Source organism: Euprymna scolopes, chromosome 1 (assembly GCF_053919585.1).
Source record: "Euprymna scolopes isolate OS-2025 chromosome 1, ASM5391958v1, whole genome shotgun sequence".
In the NCBI taxonomy this organism is placed as follows: Eukaryota; Metazoa; Mollusca; class Cephalopoda; order Sepiida; family Sepiolidae; genus Euprymna; species Euprymna scolopes.
Genome location: NC_136482.1, coordinates 53,648,034 through 53,670,895, shown reverse-complemented (window position 1 = coordinate 53,670,895; position 22,862 = coordinate 53,648,034). Strand labels below are relative to the sequence as shown.

General features: G+C 38.8%; 3 protein-coding genes across 4 annotated transcripts in view; 1 reads left to right on the top strand and 2 right to left on the bottom strand.

Moving 5' to 3' along the window:
* LOC145296069 (uncharacterized) overlaps nucleotides 1–22,862 on the bottom strand; it is a 157,213-nt gene that overhangs the window by 120,717 nt on the left and 13,634 nt on the right. Inside the window, exon 1 of one of the 2 annotated variants that reach the window (XM_080142370.1) lies at nucleotides 16,573–16,660. The exons of the other annotated variant lie outside the window; for it this stretch is intronic. The gene's annotated coding sequence lies outside the window, so the exon portion shown is untranslated. Of the gene's footprint in view, nucleotides 1–16,572; nucleotides 16,661–22,862 lie in introns of those variants that run through there. 2 annotated transcript variants of the gene reach the window in all.
* On the bottom strand, nucleotides 13,445–16,294 carry LOC145296569 (ATP-dependent (S)-NAD(P)H-hydrate dehydratase-like). The gene has a single exon (XM_080142548.1). The coding sequence runs from the start codon at nucleotides 16,063–16,065 to the stop codon at nucleotides 15,043–15,045; it is 1,023 nt and encodes a 340-aa protein (XP_079998674.1). The 5' UTR covers nucleotides 16,066–16,294; the 3' UTR covers nucleotides 13,445–15,042.
* LOC145296667 (uncharacterized) overlaps nucleotides 18,581–22,862 on the top strand; it is a 109,905-nt gene continuing 105,623 nt past the window's right edge. Inside the window, exon 1 of the mRNA XM_080142648.1 lies at nucleotides 18,581–19,081. The gene's annotated coding sequence lies outside the window, so the exon portion shown is untranslated. The remainder of the gene's footprint in view (nucleotides 19,082–22,862) is intronic.

Sequence of the window (22,862 nt, the reverse complement as noted above, 5' to 3'; positions counted from 1 at the left end):
ACCTCAAAACCCCATCTGTAAACAAATACTGACTCTACCTGTGCAATGTCATGTGACAAAGGCCATCAAAAAAATTCCTTTTTACCATTGGTTTGCGATAAAAAATTTATTACAGCGCTGGATGCAGATATAACTTCAATGACTTGGCCAATGTAAAAGTTGGTGTCATAGTAGACAGCAACCCATTGTCCTTGATGCTCATAATTGAAAATATCCTGAGATGGTTCTTCATCACAACTACAGGAGTTATCTGAATGTTCAGCAGATTCACTAAGGGACTTTTTTGTTACTTTGAAGGTTGAAATGAATCAACTGGATTTCTTCTCAAGTAGTCAGAGAGAGCAGCTTCCAGTTGACCTTTATTTCCACTGGTGTTGATTTTGACACCAAACACAACCTTGAGATATCTCAGTTCAAGTTTATCAAAAACATCTGATTAGAACATATAGGTCTCAGGGGTACTTTTACAGTTTATCGCCGAAAATGGAGACGCCATTTTTTTCGTGCACCTGTCATTAAAATCCGAGGGAGAAATCAGTATTTTAAACTATGACCGAAGCATGAAATAAATAAATAAAAAAAATTAAACTAATGATTTTTCGGTTTCATTTAAATTAATTTGTTGTTGACCCTTTAAAGTTGCTTTAATTCAAAAAAATGTTTCATTAAAATTATTTATTTGTTCGGAAAAAAAAGCTATAAAAATCCAATCTTGCTTTCATTACAAAATTGTTTTATTAAAATTATATTTTCTTACACAAACTTTTCAATAAATGTTTTTGCAATTATATTTTGATAAATTTTTACACAGTAAATGTTTTGGTTTTCAGTTTAGACAATTATGAATATGTCATTTTCATTTTCTGTTTTTAATAATTTTTTCTATTTCTGTTTTTAATAATAAATATATATATACGTTTCATGAAAAACATTCCCGTTTTCATTACTTAAATCAAAACATTTTCAATTAAATAATTATGGATATATGTTCTATTCCACTTTCTTTATTTACTTTTTTTCATAGTTCTTTCCGGAAGTAATTAATATCTAGTTCAATTTTTTTGTTATTTTTTTCTAACTTCGGCCATAGTTTAAAATACTGATCTCTCCCTCGGATTTTAACGACAGGTGCGCGAAAAAAAATGGCGTCTCCATTTTCGGCAATAGACTGTGGAAGTATCTTCTCGGGAATTATTAAATAAACAAGCAAACAAAAAAAAAATTTTTCGTTTATACGCCACGTGCACATAACTTAATTATATTTTCAGTTATTATTTTTTAAGTACAGTGTAATTAAAAAATAATTTAACAAAATCTTCAAATTTATCAAAAACGCCCGATAGAACATAAACAAAAAAAATGCACATTTTTATGTGAAATTAACTATTTTATTTACACAGGACTTGTTGCACGTAACTTAAAACTTAGCTATATTTTGTTAAATTTTTTTAAGTAATGTAACTGTACAGTTTAATAAAAAAAAAAAAATAATTTAACAAAATGTTAGATATATCAAAAACGCCCAACAGTACATAAGAGGAAATAAGTAAATAAAAAAAATGAGGCACATTTTTTAAAATGAAACATTTTTTCCATCAGTCACACACAACCAAAAATGTTGTTTTTTTGTTTAAAATGCACCCAGTTTAATTTTTAAAAGATGATTTAACAATGCTGAAGTTTATCTAACCGAAAGAAGATAAAGCAAAGAACATATGAAAGTTTGAAAGAAGATATAGAAAATAAACTGACATTATTTTTTAAATTGTAAATTTTGTTCGAACATGTTTTCTTTCACATATACACACCCACATGTACGCACATACACACACGCATATACACATCTTCATACACACACTCATATTCATACACATACACACACACACACACACACGCTAACGTGCACACACACACACACACACACCCGAGCTGTGACGTCACTTCCTTAAAAGTGAACACCAAACATGCGCACCCAGAACACTAACTCCAGTATAAAAGTCAATAAAAGTCAACAAAACCCTTTAACTTCCCTTTTTCGTCCGGACCAACGTTTGAGCTGCTTAGTCGACGAATCGACCGGGTGCTCTAACGTCACTCTATCTCCCCTTCGCCTTTGGTTCATCAAAACAGACATGTGCGCGACGCTCTACTGAGCTTAACCCTCTTAACATGTTTATTTTATTCCAGCATTTGAGTTCTTTGTTTCCTTCATTCAATTCGTTTCATTATTTTTTCTTGTAGCGAGTTAGGGTATTTTATATCCTGATCCGCAACAATTTTCATTTCTTTTATTGACGCACTTGTAGCACTAAAATATTATTTTAAACAATAAATTTCCATAACTTTTCAATAAACAAAAACGAACTCATTTAAAAACTTTGATATAGTTAATAATGAAACAAGTTGTTTGTTTATGTTTTCATAGGCCGTGCGGCTCGAGGGTACTGACAGTTGATTTTCATGACGATGATACTTCGGTCACTTGGGATTAAGTTCTAAATCTGGATGTATAGGTACAGTCACTTTTATTAGTCACGCTCCTTGATTTATGAGCGTAGTAATATGACAGCAACAGATTATTAAAGAGGAGATATTTCTCTACAAAACGGTGCGATTTTTGGAATTTTTTCAATTGAATTTTTTTCATATTTCTTTCACTGAAGTTTTCAATTGGATTTTTTTGTGAAAAACAACTTAAAACCCTTTTTTAAGCTGACCATATTTATAAGTGGCCTTTTTTCTTAAAAATAATACTATTTTTTTATCCCTAGAGATTCACAATACCACGCGCATCAAATTTGAAAAACACCAACATTTTTTTTTGTATAAAAAATAAAGCTGCGTTCACCAAAATTAGTGACATAACTTGAAGTAACCTGGAAAAAAAAAACTATTAAAGCCACAAGAAAAAGAATTATATATCTATAAAGCAAAAAGATAAAATTTTATTTAAATCATAACTTTATCAAAATGACCTCAAAAATAAACGAGATATCGCAAGTTGAAGTTAAGAGAAATTTAACTTTATTTACCAGTTTTCGCATCCTAAACTAGGCTAGTTTGACAAAGTGGGACCTATTAGATTGGAGACCCTTTTTTGGACCCTATCCAAGAGGAAGAAACTAGTGGTAGATTCACCAGACCAAATGTAGCAACAATACTCCATGCATGGGCAAATGGTAGCCTTGTAAAGGTACAGGATACTCTCAGGTGTGAGCAGTTTTCTAACATAATAGAGGGAGCCTACCTTCCTTGCAGCAGCCTCTGCAATGTCCTCAATATATTTGTTCTAGTTCATATTTCCTGTGAATGTTAAGCCGAGAAGTTTGAAGGAAGAATTCTCAGGTAGGGAGTTATTTGTCATGGATATCGGTGGTTTGAGAGGCTTCTGTAATTGTTAAAGGAAAGCAGTTTAGTCTTACTAGTATTAAACGTTACCTTCCATTTACGTCCCCATTCAACTACAATCTGGAGGTCATTTTCTAACAATTTGGCCGTTGTCTTGGATTTGTGTACATGTTCTTCACTCATGCATGTTATAGAACATTGTATCATCAGCAAATATACCCATCTCGGACTCAATATTATTGGGGAAGTCATTGATGAATATCAGGAATCATAGTGGTTTAAGGATCGACCCCTGTTTAATGTTATGCTGCTTGGATGAATGTCCATCAATAATAACCTGGATGGTCCTATTGTCTAAGAAGGATCTAATTATATTTAGTAATTGTCCAATTATACCGTAAGATTTGATTTCATTAGCAGTGCTTCATGCCAGACTTTGTCAAAGGCTTTGGATATATCGAGGACTACAGCTCTAGCTTCATCCACATTATCCATTGCATGGTATATGCGTTCAGAGATGACTATTGAAATATCTGCAGTAGAACGACATTTCCTAAATCTGTGCTGTTTATCAGAAAGATTAGCTTGGACTAATGGTTGATTGATTAGCGTCTCAAAGATTTAAGCAAAGAGGGGTATGATAATTGAGAGGGTCGATCCTTTCACCAGAAATCTTGTACACTGATACCACAGAGACAATCTTCCAGCTATTAGGGAAGCAGAATTCAGCAAGGCATTTCTTGTAGAGTTTGGAAAGTATGGGGGTTAGCTCAGCTGAGCACTTCTTAATTAGTATAGCAGGGATGAGATCAGGCACACACGCCTTTTTTATGATATTGTGGACATGAAAAGGGGTGATTTTCAGATCATCAATAGTGTCTTCCATCTGCATAGAGAAATTTGGGAGCAAGTTGTTTGTTGGCTCTAGGATGGAGTTGGAGGCAAATCTCCAAGCAAGCAGTTCCACCTTTTTGGTTGCTGTGCATGCAACCTTCTGGTTGTTGGATAGTAGGGGAATTATTGATTGCCTTTTATTCACTCTCTCTCTTTCACTCTTTTCTTTTATACTTTTTTTTTTCTTTTTTACAAGGTGGTCACACTTATCAAGGCCCGGAAGGCACTTGGGGATAAAGGTTATTGCATGTACAGTACGTTCGTATTGGAGATTTGATAAAGTGTCTTACTTAAGGGTCCGGTTCATCAGGAATTTGTCCATGTTGGACTTGAAGACATCCAGGTTGTAGTCAGGTGGGAAACAGGCAAACGGAACAAAGCTCAACAGGCGTGCACCGTTCACCTATAAGAAAGAAGCTTTGTTCATGGAATCTACGTTTCAGTCTCGGCACAGACAAAGAGTGGGGAAAATTTTTGGCAGGGGTTTCAGCTAGACAGGTGTTTTTCATGAAAGATTGGCGAGGGGGGACCAGAGATTGGAGCTCAGACGAGCACTTGCTATGAAAGTAACGATAAAACAAGACAAGCTCACAATGTCTCACCTGTGGGAGAGAGCTTGCTGGGAAGAGAAAAGGGCATCGCCCACTAAGCCACGAAGCCTATTTTGTACTCTGTCAAGGCAGGATAGGCTGTTTTTAGCAGCTCCTGCCCAGTTGTGGCAGCAGCACTCTTATTCTATACAGCATCTATTCCCCTCTCCATTGTCTGTTTATTAACATTCAAAGATAATAAAACCAATTATAAAATATAAGAATGCAATAATCCATTATAAATGATATGAAATATCACCACAAGTGTTAATACTATCTAACCCATAGCTAGGGAGAGAAAGATGGAGAAGTAGATATAGCAAACATAAAGACTAATTTAGGATTTTGTCTTATTTTCTTAACTAGCTTTACAAACTAACACAACCTTAATGATTTCTTTTCTTGTGTATTCTCTTTTCTCTGATCTTGAACATATGGTGCAATGGGGAAAGAGGTGGCTGGTTAATTTTAATGCATCTTCCCATAGAAGAGACATTGCAAGCCTGTCTTTGCTTTATCATTCTTTTCGTTTGAGCTCCAATCTATGGTTCCCCACTGGCCTGACTTTCACAAAAAATACTTATCTAGCTGAAGTCACTCAATAATTTCCCTCACTCTCTATCTGTACCTAAACCAAAACATAGATTCCACAAACAAAGCTTCTTTCTTAGAACTGCATGCCTGTGGAATTCTATTCCGTTTTCCTGCTTTCCAACTACCTACAATATGGTCGTCTTCAAGTCCAACATAAACAAGTTCTTGATAAGAAAGTAATCCAATTTATCAAATTTCCACTACTAACAATTACTACGATATTTTCTCATTAACTACTATACACTCACTAACCCTTATCCTCAAATAGCATCCGGGCCTTGATAAGTGGCGACTCCTTTGTATAAAAAAAAATGTAATATTTTATTCCTGGAACCTTCAGTTTTGAAAGTCTTGTATTTGCAACAAGAGAATCTGTCATATTTCTAATTTAATAAAACAAAAAATATTAGCATGTTAATTTTTTTTGAAGAAAGCAGTAACTAATACAAAGTGGTCACTAAAAAGCAGGAAATTTGAGGCTGTAAATTTTATTGTTTAAATTTTATTTTGTTTCAGGCTTATTCAATTTTTCAATTTTGATAGCAACATTATGAAGGGAGGTAGCAGAAAACAACTTTCAGACTTTCAAAAGCAGGTAATCATCTATATGTCTACAAAACTGAGAATGTACGTGTGTGTGAGTACAACCTATATACTCAACAAATTTTTGATCAACAGACTTGAAATTTGGTATATAGTGTATTCAGACATGTGGAAAACTTTTTAATCAGTTTTCATCCAGAAAAAAGGGCTGCTAAGGGATCAAAATTGAAAAATTGATACTTGGGAGTCATCAGATTTCTATCTGTTTGTCAATTGTTTCACAATTGTGTATGCGCAAATCATTCACATGACAACTTCTTTATGTTAAGAATAAGTAGGTTTGTGGTGTAAATGAAGAAAAAAGAAACAAGAACGACCGACCGCGTTTTTGTGTGGCTTACCTCGTGTTCATAATGAAGAAGAAAGAAACAAAAATGGCTGCCCTGTTTCTTTATATGCCTACAGGGTGACCACGAGGTATGCAAATGAGATACTCCTGATTGGAGATAAAAGAGGAGTGATTTGGGGAAGGAGCGATTCGGAAGTTAGATTGCGAGCAGAGAAGTTGTATTTGTAGAAGAGAAAAGTCGGATTCGGGGAGAGAAAAGCTAAAGTTGCAGAAGTTCGTTTTGGAGTGGAGAGAAGACGCGTCAAGTGGTAACCAGAAAGTGAAAGTTGGGACAGCAGTGTCACGCAAACGACAAGCTATTTCGGCGCATCGAGCAAATTAACATGGCTGAGTGGAGACTGAGCACTCAGATGTTGAGACCCTTTACTGGGGAGGGTGACCTGATTAAGTGGCTGGAGAAATTAAAAATGGTGGCGAAGCTGCAAAAGATAGAAGATGTGGTCACCCTGCTGCCGCTATACTTAGAGGGGGAAGCCCTCACGATTTACCATCAGATGCGAGATGAAGACAAGGAAGACCTTGCCTTAGTGGAGCAAAGGCTGAAATTGGCCTTCGCTGAGGGCCCATTTGAAGCACTTGGCAAGCTGTCAAGTTCGAGGTGGACCAGCGAGTCCGTTGACGTCTTTGCGGCAGAGATCAGGAGACTGGCAGGGTTGGCTGGTTACGTGGGGAGGAGCCTGGAGATGACGGTAAAGCTGTACCTAGTGAACGGCTTCCCAGAGGAAATCTCTGTGAAAATGCAGAGAATCACGGAGATCCATTCTATGGAAGTGGACGATCTCTTGGTCCACGCCAGAGTCCTAGTGAAAAATGTTAAAAGCCCAATCGTGGCTGCAGCTGTGAGTGGAAATATGTGCATGAGGCCTCACTTGAATGAGAGGCAGCCGGCGAGGCGACAGGAGGGGAGACCTGCCATCAAGTGTTTCCGGTGCCAGGGTCCTCATCTGATCAAGGACTGCAAAGAGCCGAGACCGGGGATCACGTGCTACCGATGTGGACAAGTGGGGCATATTAGCCGCTATTGTGTTGCTGCACGGGACCAGGGAAACGAGTGAAGGGGAGCTATTGCGCCAGTGGTTACCCCTTCTGTGTGGAAATGGCGCATGATGGAACATTGCCTCGGTTACCGGTGGTAGTCAATGGGAAGAGAGCCATAGCCCTTGTCGACACAGGCTGCACTACAACGTTGTTAGCGAGGAATGTCGCGAGGTCATTGAGCGGAACCAGGATTATTAGGACCGTGGATGGCAGGGATGTGAAATGCCTAGGAGAGACGACAGTGGAAGTAATGGTGCAAGGGGTGCCCATTGGACTGCAAGCCCTAGTGTTGAATCATCTGGTCGGTGGTGTCGACGTGATTATAGGTATGAGTGCAATTAACCGACTGGGGGGCGCTACGCTAAGAGGGGGCCAAGTGACGTTTGGACGTCTCGGCGCAGTGGGGATGGCAGGAGTGGAAGGTGATAGAACCGTCAGAACCCCAAAACCGGAGGTTTGCTGCATTGAGGACAAAGATTTCCTGGCGAAGTTTGATGGCGTGAGGTGGACGGTGGAATGGAAATGGATCTCCGGGCCCCCAGAACTACAGAATAAGGTGGGCTGCTACGAAAACACCCTGCAAGGAGAAATAAGAAAAGGATTCGAGGAAGAAGTGGAGAGGTGGATAAAAGAAGGAATTCTGAAACCGTGAACAGGGGAAGAAAAAGGAGTGTTGCCACTACTGGCGGTTGTTCAGCCTACCAAAAACAAGATTAGGCCCGTGCTGGATTTTAGGGAATTGAACAGACACGTAGCCTGCCACACTGGAACGGGGATCGACGTATGTGAGGAGCTCATGAGGAAATGGAAAAGAATGGGGCGGGCCACTAAGATTGTCGATCTTAAATCGGCATATCTGCAGATCCATGTAGATGAAAAACTCTGGCAGTACCAACTGGTCCGGTACAAGGGGCGGGTGTATTGTCTGACGAGGTTAGGCTTTGGGCTGAGTTCAGCCCCCAAAATTATGACTGCCGTGCTGAAGACAGTGCTGAGCAAAGACTGTACAGTGGAGGAGGCCACTAGTTCGTACATTGATGACATCCTGGTGGAGGAGGCAGAGGTGACAGCAGAGAAAGTAAGAAGCCATGTCGAGAAGTATGGGTTAACTGCAAAACCGGCGGAGGCCCTAGATGGAGGAGCGGTGCTGGGGTTGAAACTAAGGCGAGATGGAAAAGAAAGCCTTGTCTTCGAACGAGGGAATGCAATACCCAAAGTCGGATCTGAACTGACGAGGCGAGAACTCTTCTCAGTCTGCAGGAGGCTGGTCGGGCACTATCCTATCGCTGGCTGGCTAAGGATAGCATGCAGCTTTATTAAACGACAAACAGGCACTGATGGCTGGGAGGGCCGTATGACGAAGGAGGTCATGAAGATGCTGCAAGAAGTCATTGCGAGAGTGACGAATGAGGACCCAGTGAAAGGGAAATGGTATGTCAGCGGCGAAGACGCGGGTGTGGTTTGGTGCGATGCCAGTAACCTGGCATTGGGCGTCGTACTAGAGATAGGAGGTGTAACTGTGGAGGATTCGGCGTGGCTAAGAAAAAACAACGACTTCTCCCATATCAACGTAGCAGAACTAGATGCCGCTATAAAAGGAATCAATCTGGCCCTGAAATGGGGATTGAAAATAATTGAAGTCAAAACCGATTCGGCAACGGTAGCGTCATGGATTCGGTTGACAGTAACTGGCGATAGGAGAGTTAAGACCAGGGGTGCTGCGGAAATGCTGATCAAGCGCAGACTCGGAGCGCTCACCAACCTGATAGCGGAATTCCAGTTGAGAGTATCTGTTGTGTTGGTCCCGTCAGAAAAAAACAAGGCGGATCCGATGACACGTGTGAAGAAGGCCTGGCTGCAGGAGGGAAAGGAGGTCTCCTCGGTATGCTGTGCAGGGGAAGAAGTCAAAGAGTCACACGAAATGCACCACTTTGGTTGAGAACGAACGTTATTCCCAGCCAGAGAGGTTTACCCAGAGACCACCGAGGAGGAGGTTAGGGAGGTGGTGGAGAACTGTCGAGAGTGCCAATCAATTGACCCTGGACCGTCCAGACACGAAGCAGGAGAGCTACACGTTGCGGAGGACTGGAAGCAATTGGCCATTGATGTGACAGACTATCGCCACAAATTGTATCTGTCGATGGTCGACTGTGGACCGGGAAGGTTTGCCATCTGGAGAGAGATCAGGGCAGAAGCTGCATGGGCGATCGGAGGGGTTATCGAGGAGATATTTTTGGAGAGAGGGCCGGTTGAGGAACTCTTAATGGACAATGGCCCCGCTTTCCGATCAGAAGCCTTTAAAGGGGTGTGCGATAAGTGGGGAGTAAGGCAATTTTTCAGAGCAGCGTATCGGCCAAGTGGCAACGGAATAGTGGAGAGGAATCATCGCACCATTAAAGCCGCTGCGGAAAAAAGCAACGTATCACCCATAGAGGCGGTGTTTTGGTATAACATCTCGCCGAAGACCAAACAAGATGAGACAACTGTGCCTCATAGGGCCGTTTTCACATATAAGTGGCGGCATCCGTGCAACAAAACAGCAGGAATTGAGAGTGAAGAAGCCACTATCAAAGTAGGTGAAGAGGTGTGGTTGAAACCCCCCAATGCACAGTGTACCACTCGTTGGAAAAGAGGGGTCGTAACAGGATTGCAGTCGAAGAACAATGTGATGGTGAATCGCATTCCCCGGCATATCTTAGACCTGCGTCGTGTGACATTGCCGGTATGCAGTGAGAGCAGTGAAGAAGGGAAAATTGAGGGCCACCGAGAAGCAAATGATGCTGCTCGACCTGACTTAGGCCCGCGTTGTAGTGAACCTGAAAACGTTAACCCCCGAGAAGTTGTCCCCCAGAGGCCTCGACGTGAGAGGAGGCGGCCTGCTTGGATGGAGGATTACGAAGTATCCTATTGATCTCGAAGATCAGGGGGGCGTGTGGTGTAAATGAAGAAAAAAGAAACAAGAACGACCGACCGCATTTTTGTGTGGCTTACCTCGTGTTCATAATGAAGAAGAAAGAAACAAAAATGGCTGCCCTGTTTCTTTATATGCCTACAGGGTGACCACGAGGTATGCAAATGAGATACTCCTGATTGGAGATAAAAGAGGAGTGATTTGGGGAAGGAGCGATTCGGAAGTTAGATTGCGAGCAGAGAAGTTGTATTTGTAGAAGAGAAAAGTCGGATTCGGGGAGAGAAAAGCTAAAGTTGCAGAAGTTCGTTTTGGAGTGGAGAGAAGACGCGTCAAGTGGTAACCAGAAAGTGAAAGTTGGGACAGCAGTGTCACGCAAACGACACTTTTTAAAGATTGTGATAAGCTGGTTTAATAGTTATCATACTTGATTCACTGTCTTTAGGTTTTGGTTTCAATTTCAGCTAGTATTTTTTTTTACTTCCAAAATATGTGCATGTCTCAGTTTCTGTATGAATTAAAATATAATTGTAGCTGCCGCTAATAGCCCCTTCTCCAATCCTTTATTGACCAATTGTTGTCGTCCTCTTATTTACTGCGAACTCAGGCGGTAGTGGGGAAAGGGGCAAATAACTACTTCAGACCCCTTTTGACTGCCGACCCCGGAGAGATAACATGGTATGTGACACTCTCACTTCATTCCAAGAACTCACTAAATTTCCTTGTCAATTTGATATTGAAATGTATTCATTTTGTTTCATTTGTTCAATGCTATATTTTCCTTTTCAGTTTTCACGGTGTTCAATAAATTTATTAACATCAGTCGAGGCGTTTTCTTTTCCTTGGAGTGGTCGGCAGTTACAATAATATTTATGTGCATTTTAAGACCAGGGCAATGCTGAACGGTCTACTAGCTACTTTAAAAGGTAAAAACCTGACATGGAGACTACACAAATATCTAGCTATGTTACCCATTGTTTTTCAATGATTACAAAATATCAGTTTGATAATGTTGTTGCAACTTTGGAAGAACAAGATCCTGACACAGCTGCTGTTTATCAAAAAGGAACAGATCTGAAAAATGTATTTCTTGCTGCTGTAAAGATAAATTACTTTTTTTTTTTTTTTGGCAAATTTTTGCTTTTCTAGTGACCCTGTATTACATATGAGGGACACGTTTGAGTGAAAAAGTTTAAAAGTCAAGAGGCAGTGAGTAATTATATTGCACAGATGATTAAAAATTGGGTTCGACTACTATGCAGGTGTATAACATTTATACATCTATGAGTAAAAATATAATACTAAGCTTAATTGCTGCTTTTAAAAATAATGTCTTTCATAAACATTTTGTATACATTTCATTTTCAGACTAGCAGGGGTACCTGGCGTTGCCCGGGTGTTTGTAGATATGTGTGTATGGGGGGGAGGGGGGGGTAAGTAATAACCCTGTGTAAATATTAAAAAAAAATGATGTTAAACTTGTTAAAATAATTGAAAACAAAAACAAAAAAAATAAAGCAAAAAAAACGGCGAAAAGCAGAAGAAAATGGCATAAATAACCCTCTCGGATCGAACCTGCAATCTTAAGATAACAACCGCGTGTAAGTGGTGGGGGGGGTAAACTGAAGAATAAGCGAAGTAATAATGCTGTTGAAATAAAAAAAAAACGTTGCCCGGGTGTTTGGAGGTGTAACAGAAAAAAAAAAAGTTTTGGTAGGGAGGTAGGCTCGAACCCGAAGCCTAGAGGCTAAGGTGGAAAAAAGAGTCTGATACGTTACCAAGATGCCAAAGAGACAGAGAAGTGAAAACAGATGAAACTAAAGGTTTAAAAAAGCAGCGAGTGGTTTAAACTAACGTCAACGTTTTCTTGGTCAAACATGACGCCATCGTCGTAGTAGTAGTAGTAGTAGTAGTAGAAAAGTGAAAATCTATCATCTCTGTCGAAAGTTTTTCCGAGACATACAAGCAAACACACACACACACACACACACACACACACACACACACGCTAACACACACACACATTTTCACTTTTAAGGCAAATGCGCGCGCACATTTTTTGTATGTCTTGAAAAGGCTTTTTTCGCCAACGTCCCAGTGTTGTTACTATCGCTTAGAAGTGTTTATATACCCCCTAGATAATAATATCTAGGATTTGGGAATGTGGGTCGCATCTAGATTTATTTACATCGACTTTTATAAGATTCGCGCTATTTCACTGTCCCCTGTTTGTCCTGCTTTTTAGTATAAATACAGTGAAACTAAATTCAAACGGGTTGTGTCCTCGGCTTTCGTGCCAAAACGTCAAGAAAGCAATCAGCCTTTGATCAATGTGGAGTTTCTCCTTATATCAGACAATTGCTATTCGATTTGGACAATGGAGAGCTGCTTCCTCCTCCCCCCCTCCACCATCATCTGAGGGAAGCAAAAACTAAAAATATTGCCACACCATCGTAACGATCCGCGATGACCTCATTTAGCGTCTTCCTGTCAATCAAACCTCTTTCACTCGCTTTATAAGCCTTTACTTAACATGCTAATTAATTACTCTCACTCATGGTTGAGACGGTTAACTGGTTGGTTTTTGTTTCCACCTCCGCATCAAGGCTTCCGGGTTCAATCCCGCCCCACGACCAAAACTATTTTTTTTTCTTTTACACCTTTAAACACCCGGGCAACAGTTTACCTCCCCCCCCCCCCATACACACAGCGTTGTTATCTTAAGATTGCAGGTTCGATCCGACAGGTTTATTTATACCATTTTTTTTGTGGTTTTGGTTTTTCCAATTTTTTTAACATCGTCTTTTTTATAATATTTAAGCAGGGTTATTACTTACCCCCCCCCATACACACACCTACAAACACCCGGGCAACGCCGGGTACCCCCCGCTAGTATATATGTAGATGAGAGTGGTCTGAATTTTCGATTTTTAGTCAAGTGAGTTAAGGGACAAACAGTTGATTCTAATGATGAGTAATATGGTAGGAAATATATCTTAAACAAATCTGGATGATTAATATGTTAAGAAACTTCCAAAATAAAATTTTAATACAAATATGGAGTGAAATCGTACAACAACAAAAAATGCCAAAACAAAAAATGTGACAGAAAAGATCCAGTCTGTCAGCTTCTCACAACAACTTTTTTTTTTGCATTCTTTATTCAGTCTTAAACTGTTAAAGCATAATAAAAGATACAGACAAAAAAAAAATCTTCACTTTGTAAAAAAAAAAAAAATCAATGCAAAAGGTTTATAAGTCTGTGGTGTACTTATTCATTGTCAACAATCCTTTTGTTAATATTATTTGGATGTTTGTTCTCATCTTGAGTGCTATTTGGCAACGTTTCTCCTGATGTAACCTCTGACCTTTTTAAGTACATCTTGTCAAACTCCGGAATGTTTCTGTCGAACTTGGAAATCTGCACAGAATTTGGAACAAATTTCTTTATTTAATCTACGCATGCTCTCATTCCATCAGTCATGACCAGATAGAAGTCCAAAGTAATTCATAATTGTATACTGAGATTCATCCACACTGAAAATTGAACCTCCAATCTCCAGAAGAGTGTCACTCACAACTGAATTTTACCAAGTAATTTATCTGCTACACTATAAGTCCGTGTAGATTCCCAAGTTTGACAATATACACTTGAAGAATATCGGCAGTTACATTGGCTGAAATACTCAAGATGAAAAGAGTAGTCTGAATAATCCAAATTATCAATCCTCATCTCAAACCTTCAGAAACATAACATTTTTGTATGTTACAACATTTTTACCACTGGCATGTACTACATCCCACTACATCCAAACGTTAGCAGCCCTGATAGCCAATCATGATTTCATCATCAAAGGCTGTTTGGGGACCTGAGAATTTAGCCACATTTTTTATGGTTGTTATTCAAACCCTCAGCTGTCCACACTAAAATGCTCATGACACGTTGCAAATAAATTCTGCATCTACCAACAAGCTAGGTACATAAAATTTATTTTTATTCCAAGACAAACAACAAAATATTCTGAAAAGGTTTATTATCAATATTCATAGTTTTATATATCTGCAATTCAATTGAAATGAAGATAACAGTTTTATTAAATTAGAACATTTATTTACCTTGAATAATTACCAAAATATGGACATATTTTCTATAAAATTTTTTAATATAATTTGAAAAGCATTTTTATATTTGATAAAATGATGTTTTTATTAATGTAAATATAAAAATGCAAACTTAGCTATTTATTTTTATAAGGTGCTTAAGGGTATGGTGATATTGAGCTTTAAGGATCTTGTGTAAATTCACTTTTGACAGTTCTATCACATTCAAGTTTCAGATAACTTTCCCACTGTTTTATTTTTAACATGGACATCTTGACGTGAATGATTTAAACAAGAATATAATCTAATTTTAATTTAAAGGTCATAAAAAACATACATATTCTTCCTTAACCCTACCACTGACCCTAAGTCCAGTTGGCAATACGAAAAAAATCTCCACTCTTTGTCATATATTTGTGCGTGTGTGTATGTGTGTGATGAGTCGGCCATTTAATTGAAAACCGTTTAAATTCTGGGGACGTCAATTTTACCCAAACATAGATTTTTTTCTTTATAATATCAATATAAAATTTTATATAATATCTAATCCTCTAAGTTAAATATCTTTTTTGTCCTTAGTAATCGTACTCTGTATTCGTTCCAACAATAATTTAAAGTTATTCATACAGTTTCTCAAAAGCTGGGTGAATCTCAGACAACATTTCCGAGGTTGTAACCGAGCGTCGATATTTCATAAAAGCCTGGCGACTACATTCTCTAGTTAAAGTACACGCCGCATACGCTGCACTCATGGTTGGCCCATACTGCTTAAGAAAGTCGTTACAATCCCTATTTGTTTGGGTTAAAGCAGAATGGCTCCAGTAATTAAACGTACCCATACTCCCAGAAAGGAGATCTCCCTGCCCACCACAACGCCTCGGGCTGCCTTCATGGTTGCAGACCAATTGTTTCTCCCCGTCTGTTATTATATCATAGAAACCCTTCAGGACAATGGTTACATTTCCTAAAGCTCTGGATAGATCCTTCGCATTTGTCACGGGATTTTCTTTCGACGGTTCAGTACCCATTACTTTCTGAAAGAGGTGACGAAATTCCACGATGTTTGGGGTTAGTATAGCCTTATTATATCCTCGTATTAGATCTGGTTTTTGACTCAATAAAAAGACCCCGTCTGCATCCACAACTAGCGGCACTTGTAACGATTTCACATTCTCCATTAGATTTCCAACTGTGTTTAATAAATTCTCATCTCGTCCCAAACCTGGTCCAATGACCAAAGAATGCATTTTTGGAAGCCACTTTCCGATTTCGTCCACGGCTGACTGTTTATCTAACACGGGATGAACAATCAATTCGGGACTGTAAGATTTTATAACTGGTGCAGAGTCGCGCGTGCAAAATATATGTGAAAGATCGGCCCCGAGTTTTAGACATGTAAGAGCGGCGAAGTAGGGTGCGCCGGTGTATTCCTCGCAACCTCCAATAACAGCGATCCTTCCACATTGGCCTTTATGGAGATTATAACTTAACTTAGGAATCAAGTTCTTTATCATGCTTAATATTTCCGGAGCTGAATGGCCTCCGTTCAAAGCCTGTACATCGAGTTCCATAACAAACGAAGAAAGCGAACGACTATGATGGCGAGTAATAGATGATATTATATTTGACAAGAAAGACATTCAGGTGGTAACACTCACCGATAAAATGCACATGCGATGTTTTTGAAATGAAATAGCGTGATACTACAGCCTCCTAGGTTCAGCTATTGTTTCGTAGAAAATAATATAAAGTATAATAATAAAGTATTGAATATTTTGAAATATGGTTAGCCACTTTAATAAAATAAAACGAAAACATTAAGAATAATATTCAGTTATAATTGAATTTTCTAGTGTCGGTTAATCAAATAAAAACATTTACTTTATTTCTTTTGATTTACTTTTTATCGGCGACACCGGTCACACCGGTAAATTTCAAGGGAGATAATTCGATAAGCGTCGCCACTCGCCAAAAGCGTTCTGGTGACTACCGATAGCCACTGACTCGTAAAACCCATTGCGTTTCTACCGAACATGCCGACCCCGACCATCCCAGTGAATTTCCAGTACTCCCGCCCGGCTTTCTCGGAACATGACGTCAACAGCCGGAGTAAGCCGATGAAAACATAACAAGAAAAGAAAACCTACCTTAAATTTTAAGTTTTATTATTAAGAAAAATGTGTCGCGGACGCTTCATAATGGTTCATATTCCGCTGTGGTGTGCCGGTCATTATTTCCACTGTAAACAATCACACATACACTGTCTAGCAGCCTATAACGTCATTTCCGCTGAATGCTAAAAATAGTAACAACTCTTTTTCTTGTTTTGACCAGATAAGAAAAAACTTAAATACAACCTTTTCTACACTAAACAAATGGAAGAGACATTGTTTACGAAACGAATCAAAATCAAATAGAATAAGTTCACTTTGGAGGCTTGATTTGTTGTGAGTGATTTACCAAGGAATTAATGCTACTCGTTTGTTTCCTTAATCAGAGCGGCGAATGCTGTAACAACCTAATTGCAGGGGGCAATCCCACATATAAGACCAGTGCTCTTAAAGCAATCAGTTATTGATCAATGTAGGGAAACCCTTCATACGAATTGTCACTATCCTACTCCCCGGGGAGCTGGTCCCCATTTCCCCCTCATTCTCCACATTAAAAAATGGCCTTGTGCCTAATTTGCTCAGTGCGGAAGCAAATAAATCCACCACATATAAGACCATTGCCCTTGTGGCAATCAGTTATTGGATAATGTAGAGGAAACCCTTCATACCAGTTGTCACTATCCAGCTCCTCTACTACCTGAGGAGTTGGTCCCCATTTCCCCTTCACTCTCCACATTAAAAAACGGCCTTGTGCCTAATTTGCTCAGTGGGGAAGCAACTAAATACATCAAGTTCAGCCAAGGGAGCAGGAAGATACTTTTGGGCCGCCCACCAGGAGTTTCAGCAGGAGCAGTAGTAGCAGCAGCATCAACAAACCCGAAAGCCTTTTTCCACAAACTCAAAGTTTTTCTATAGACAGCTCTTTTTAGGGATAACCTTCCGAAAGTTTTACTTTCCCTTTTTTTTTTCATCTCCTTCATTGCCTTGCTTCCTGCAGCCTTCCAGCAGTGGTGCCTTTCTGCTCCTTCAGCCTTCCAGCCAGTGGTGCCTTTCTGCTCCTTCAGCCTTCCAGCCAGTGGTGCCTTTCTGCTCCTGCAGTCTTCCAGCCAGTTGTGCCTTTTGCTCCTGCAGCCTTTCGGCACCGGCCGACATCAGGCTATCCACGTCACAAGCCTGTCAAAATCCGGTCCACCTGCCAGATACCACTAACGTCCACCTCAGCAGCCCGCTAAAGCTCTCCCTGCCAGATACCACCTTAGCAGCCTGCTGAAGATTTCCCTGCCAGATACCACTGACGTCCTTCTCAACAGCCCACTGACACTTATTCTGCCAGATCCCACTGACGTTCAACTCCTGATCCTGACAATCATCCTTTCTTTTTTTCACATTTTTTTTCCCCTTTTTTTATTTTTTGACAATCATTCCTAAACATATGGCAGGTCACGCAGAACTTCGTCCATCAACCTCTGAAATGTCTGTGCTGCGTTACGCAGTCCAAAGAGCATTTTTAGAAATTCAAACAGTCCAAAAGTGGTTGTGACTGCTGTCTTTGGAATGTCCTCCGGAGCAACAGGAATTTGGTAATATGCCTTAGTCAAGTCGATTTTCAAGAAGATACGGGCCCCCTGTAGGCCTGAGGCAAAGTCATGGATATGTGGGATCGGGTACCGGTCAGGCACTGTTGACGCATTGAGTTTCTGGTAGTCCATGCAGACTCTGAATTCCCCGTCGGATTTAGGTACCAAGTGGAGTGGTGAGGCATATGGGCTGTCTGAGGGACGGATGATGTTGTCTGATAATATCTCCTGAAAGTCCTTTTTAGCTTATGCCATCTTGTGTGGAGGGAGTCATCTTGAACGTGAGAATGCTGGTGGTCTAGTCGTCTTAATGTGGTGTTGAGTTTGGTGTTCCCCGGCGTCTGTAGACTTAATATGCTGGTGATGTCTTTGTACTGGCACAGGATTTCTGTGTAACATGGGTTGTGTTGTGTTGCCACACTAATCCTCGTCGTGTTCAGACTTGACAGAGTCCCTGTGATTTTGATAGATGTTGTGTTGTCGAACAGGGTTCTTGTCTTTATATGAACGGCCAGGTTATAGTGGGCTAAGAAATCCGCACCGAACACAGGTGTTTTGACATCAGCTACGGTGAATGACCACTTGAGATCACGCCTGAGGTTGATGTTGAGTGTCAATTCTTTGCTGCCCAAAGCTGAAACGGGGTGGGTTTTAAGGTAGATTTGTTGGTGGGTGGTATTACGCTGATGGCTGCACTGGTGTCGACTAAGAAATTTAGGCCATTGTTACGGCCCCACACGTAGAAAAGACAACTATGTGAATGTGTGCCAACAGGGGTTGTCGTCACTGCCTGCTGGTTTATTCATTTCCCTGTGTCTTTTGGTGTTTGCAGGGAGGTTGGCACTTGCGAGCCTGATCGCCAAAGTGTTTGTGGTACCAGCATTCATCTGGGCTGTTACTCCATTCTCGACTTGAGCTGCGGGTACAGCTTGAATTCCAAGTGTGTGTTTTTTTTTGTTTGAGAAAAGGTAAGTCAAATAAATACTTTCAAGGAATTTTTTTTGTAATTTTTTTTTTTTTCAAGAAAAATTTAAAAAAAATTATTTTTGTGTTTTGGGCTGTTATTTTAGGTGCAAGTCTATAAATGGGCCACAACAAATCTTTTATACAATAAAAATCTGAAAAAAATCTTTATAATGTACGTACTTGTTACTGCATGAAAATGTCATATTCCAAAAATCACGTAAATCGATCAAGTAGTTTTTTTTTTATTTAAGAAAATCAAATATTATCGGACGATTCATCAAAGAAAAAGCCACGCGCCATCTTGTTTTAGAGATAACGCAACTAACGACCCCTGGCGGAAATATGGGTCAACAAGGGCAGTACATGCAGACCATCGAATATTTTATCAATCAAGTACTTTTTTTTTTTTTTTTTTTTTTTTTTTTAAGAAAATCAAATTTTACGATTTCTAGGGATAATAAATAAATAAATTGACTTCTTTTAATAAAGCATTTTGTAAACACTATTTTTAAAAAAATAATATTTCTATTATTTTTAAAAAAAACTTTAATAGTTTATTTTGAAAGTATATTCCATAAAGAAATTAAACAATCCATTTTAAAAAGACAAATTACGAGTTTTGTATATTTTATTCACAGTTTTGTGTTAAGGGTGTCAAAAATTCCCAAAAAATTCTGACACACCTGCATGAGTACCAATAAAGTTAGGGAGAGAACTTTCTTTTACTAAGAGATTCGTTCATTTTTTCATTTAATAATAAGTTTTCACAAGCGGTTTACAAAAAATACTTTGTTTTTTGTTCTTTTTGGTTAGAGGGGGGGGTATTCAATTATAAAACTTGTGTAGTTTTTAACAGCTGCTTCTGTAGTTTAATTAATCGGTTTTCCGTAAGTAACGCGCCAGCATTAACCAAGCAGAAGAACTGTTTAATATTTCCCAAAAATTTTGTTTACATTGCGGCGGCAACAACACTCCGGCTCCTCCACTGCCCCTCCATCATTATTACAATTACGGTTCAGAAGAACCGTTCAATATTTCACAAAAAGTCTGTTTACATTGGGGAGTGGTGGGTGTAGGGCTGGGGCTGTTGTGGCGGCCGCCTCGTTAGCATTCTCCACCTCAAATGATTAGCAATAAATTAATTCCTTCTCAAATGTAAGGCTTGGGAGAGTGGACCTCCTAGAACAGCACAGGGTATCTATTCGATAGTAATTATTAAGGAAGACACTATGATTAAGTAATTCTTGCCTTAAAATAATCTTTAATTCAAATAATTATTTTAGATTGTTTTTTAATACTTTCAAGTTTTCTTTTTTATAAATACTTAATAAAATTAAAAAATTCTTTTAGTTTTCGCTTTTGTTTAATAAATAATTGATTAATATTAGATATGAAAAATTAATTCAATAAATAGTATTCATCAAAGTTATGACAGACACAGTATTGTTTACTGTAATTCGACAATGATTTTGAAATCTTTAAGCTGTCAGTTTGAAAGTTTTCACTTTGGCTTTTTTTATCAATATTTTGATGGTGACCACCAGACCAATGAGTCAAACGAGCCAGAATAAAAGAAGCAGGGAATAGATCAGACAATTCTGAAAAACACATGCCATAATAGTATTTGTAGAAAAGATTCAAATGGAATAGAGATTCACCAGCCCAAATATGACAACAATACTCCATAGATGGTCTGATAGAAGATTTGTAGCGATAGAGAATAGCCTCAAGTGTGAGAAAGTGTTTAGAACAATATAAAAAACCTGCATTACCAGAAGCAGAAAGAGCTATCGATCTAATATACTCGTATGTATGCCAAGAAAGATTTTATGAGAAAGAAAAGCCAAATATTTTAGAATTAATTTTTTCTCAATAACAGAGCTATTCATGAGAATCTCAGGAAGAAAAGGGACATGCCTACGATTGAAAGACACAAGCTGTCCTAACAGGATTAAACGAAACAAATTATTTCATAACTCAATCTACAATCAAACCTAAGTAAACTTTTAGATTAGCTTCATATTTCAACTGATCCAAGGAAGATCAACAAGAAGCAGTACCAGAATAAAGAGTTGTATCGTCAGAATAAATGTTGATTTTCTTAACAATATTCTCTGGAAGATCATTGATATGGAGAAGAAATAAAGTTGAGCCTAGAATAGAACCCTAAAGAACATGAACATTGATAAGAAAAGAGAATGAAGAGACAGTTACTTCGATCAGAAAGAAAAAAAACCTAATGATGTCAAGAACCTCACTACCAATACCATAACCCTTAAGTTTATGTAGAAAACCAGAATGCCACACTCTGTCAAACGCCTTCAAAATGTTAAGTATAATGGCTCCACCCCCTCATGAATTTCCATAAACTGACAGATCTGCTCAGAACAGTTAAAAGTCAGCAGTTGAACAAAAACCAGGAATGAACATCATGAAAAAGACTCAGATTTTCCAGAAAATCAACAGGCTTGTCGTTCACCAACCTTTCAAAAACTTCGCTAATAACAGAGAGAAAACTAATAAGACGATACATAGTTAGGTCTGAGTGATCACCAGGAACAACAGACGACTCTTTCCAAGAAGGCAAACATGATTTTGGTAAACAGAAATTGGATAATTTGGAGAGAATAGAAGAAACGTTTCAGAATAATAACAGGAATTGAATCAGAACCACAAGCCTTATACTAGTCAAGATCGGCAATCATCTTTGGAACGATAATCTATAGAATGAAGAGACTTTCAAAGAAAAATGAGGAAGAACATTGCCAAAATCATCAATAGAAGAATTGTCAGCAAAAAGACAAGCAAAAAGGTCAGCTTTATCCTTAGAAGATGAAATAACCTAAAAACCATTAAATAGAGGAGAAATAGCAGACTTGCCACATTATTAGAGATTCTCCAAAAATTACGAAAACCAACCTCCAAAGGATTGTAATTATCTCATCACAAAAATAATTATGAATCCTTTGAGAATAGCTAGACTTAGCCTCAGAAATTGCTCTCTTGCAAACATTGTTAGCTTTTCTGTAAGATTGTCTAGAAGCCTTAGAATCATCCTGACGAAATTCATAGAATCATCCTAATTGAAATAATGATTACGATGGGCAATGGCAGAAGCACAAACAGAACAAAGCTAGGAAGGAGAATGTGGTTTAGATGAAGAATGAAAGTATCAATTCCAACAAGAAGCCAGTCAGTAACCTCCTTTGCCGCATCATTCAGAGATATAACAAATATAGGATTTCATAGAATGTCACATAGGAAGCTGTGAAGCCAATTCCAATCAGCCTTCTGGTAGGTAAATTTCCTATGCAAGGGACGATCAATTGAAAAATTAATTTCAACATCAACAACAGTATGATCAAAAGAACTCAATGGAGAAGATGAAATAGAACATGACCCAGTAACAGAGGTAAGAAAAAGATCAAGTAAAGATGGTTAATGATGATCATTATCAGGAAAGCATGTAGGGAAGGTGACAATTTAGGGCAAGTCATGAGAGAGAGAAAAGTTAAAACAACTTTCACCAGCTAGATCTGTGTAATTAGATTGGGAGAGCCAGACAGAATGATGCGCATTAAAGTCACCAAAAACAAAGATGTAACTTGATGGATGAAGTTGCAATGCACTATTAATACTGCTAGATATAGCATCAACAACTGAGTAGCCATTGCCATAAGATGAACGATACAAAAAGAATAAATAGGAAGTAGAGTGTAGTAAATACAATCTAAGATAAATAGAAGGACTCCATGAGATTGAAGACTGGGGACACGTGAAATA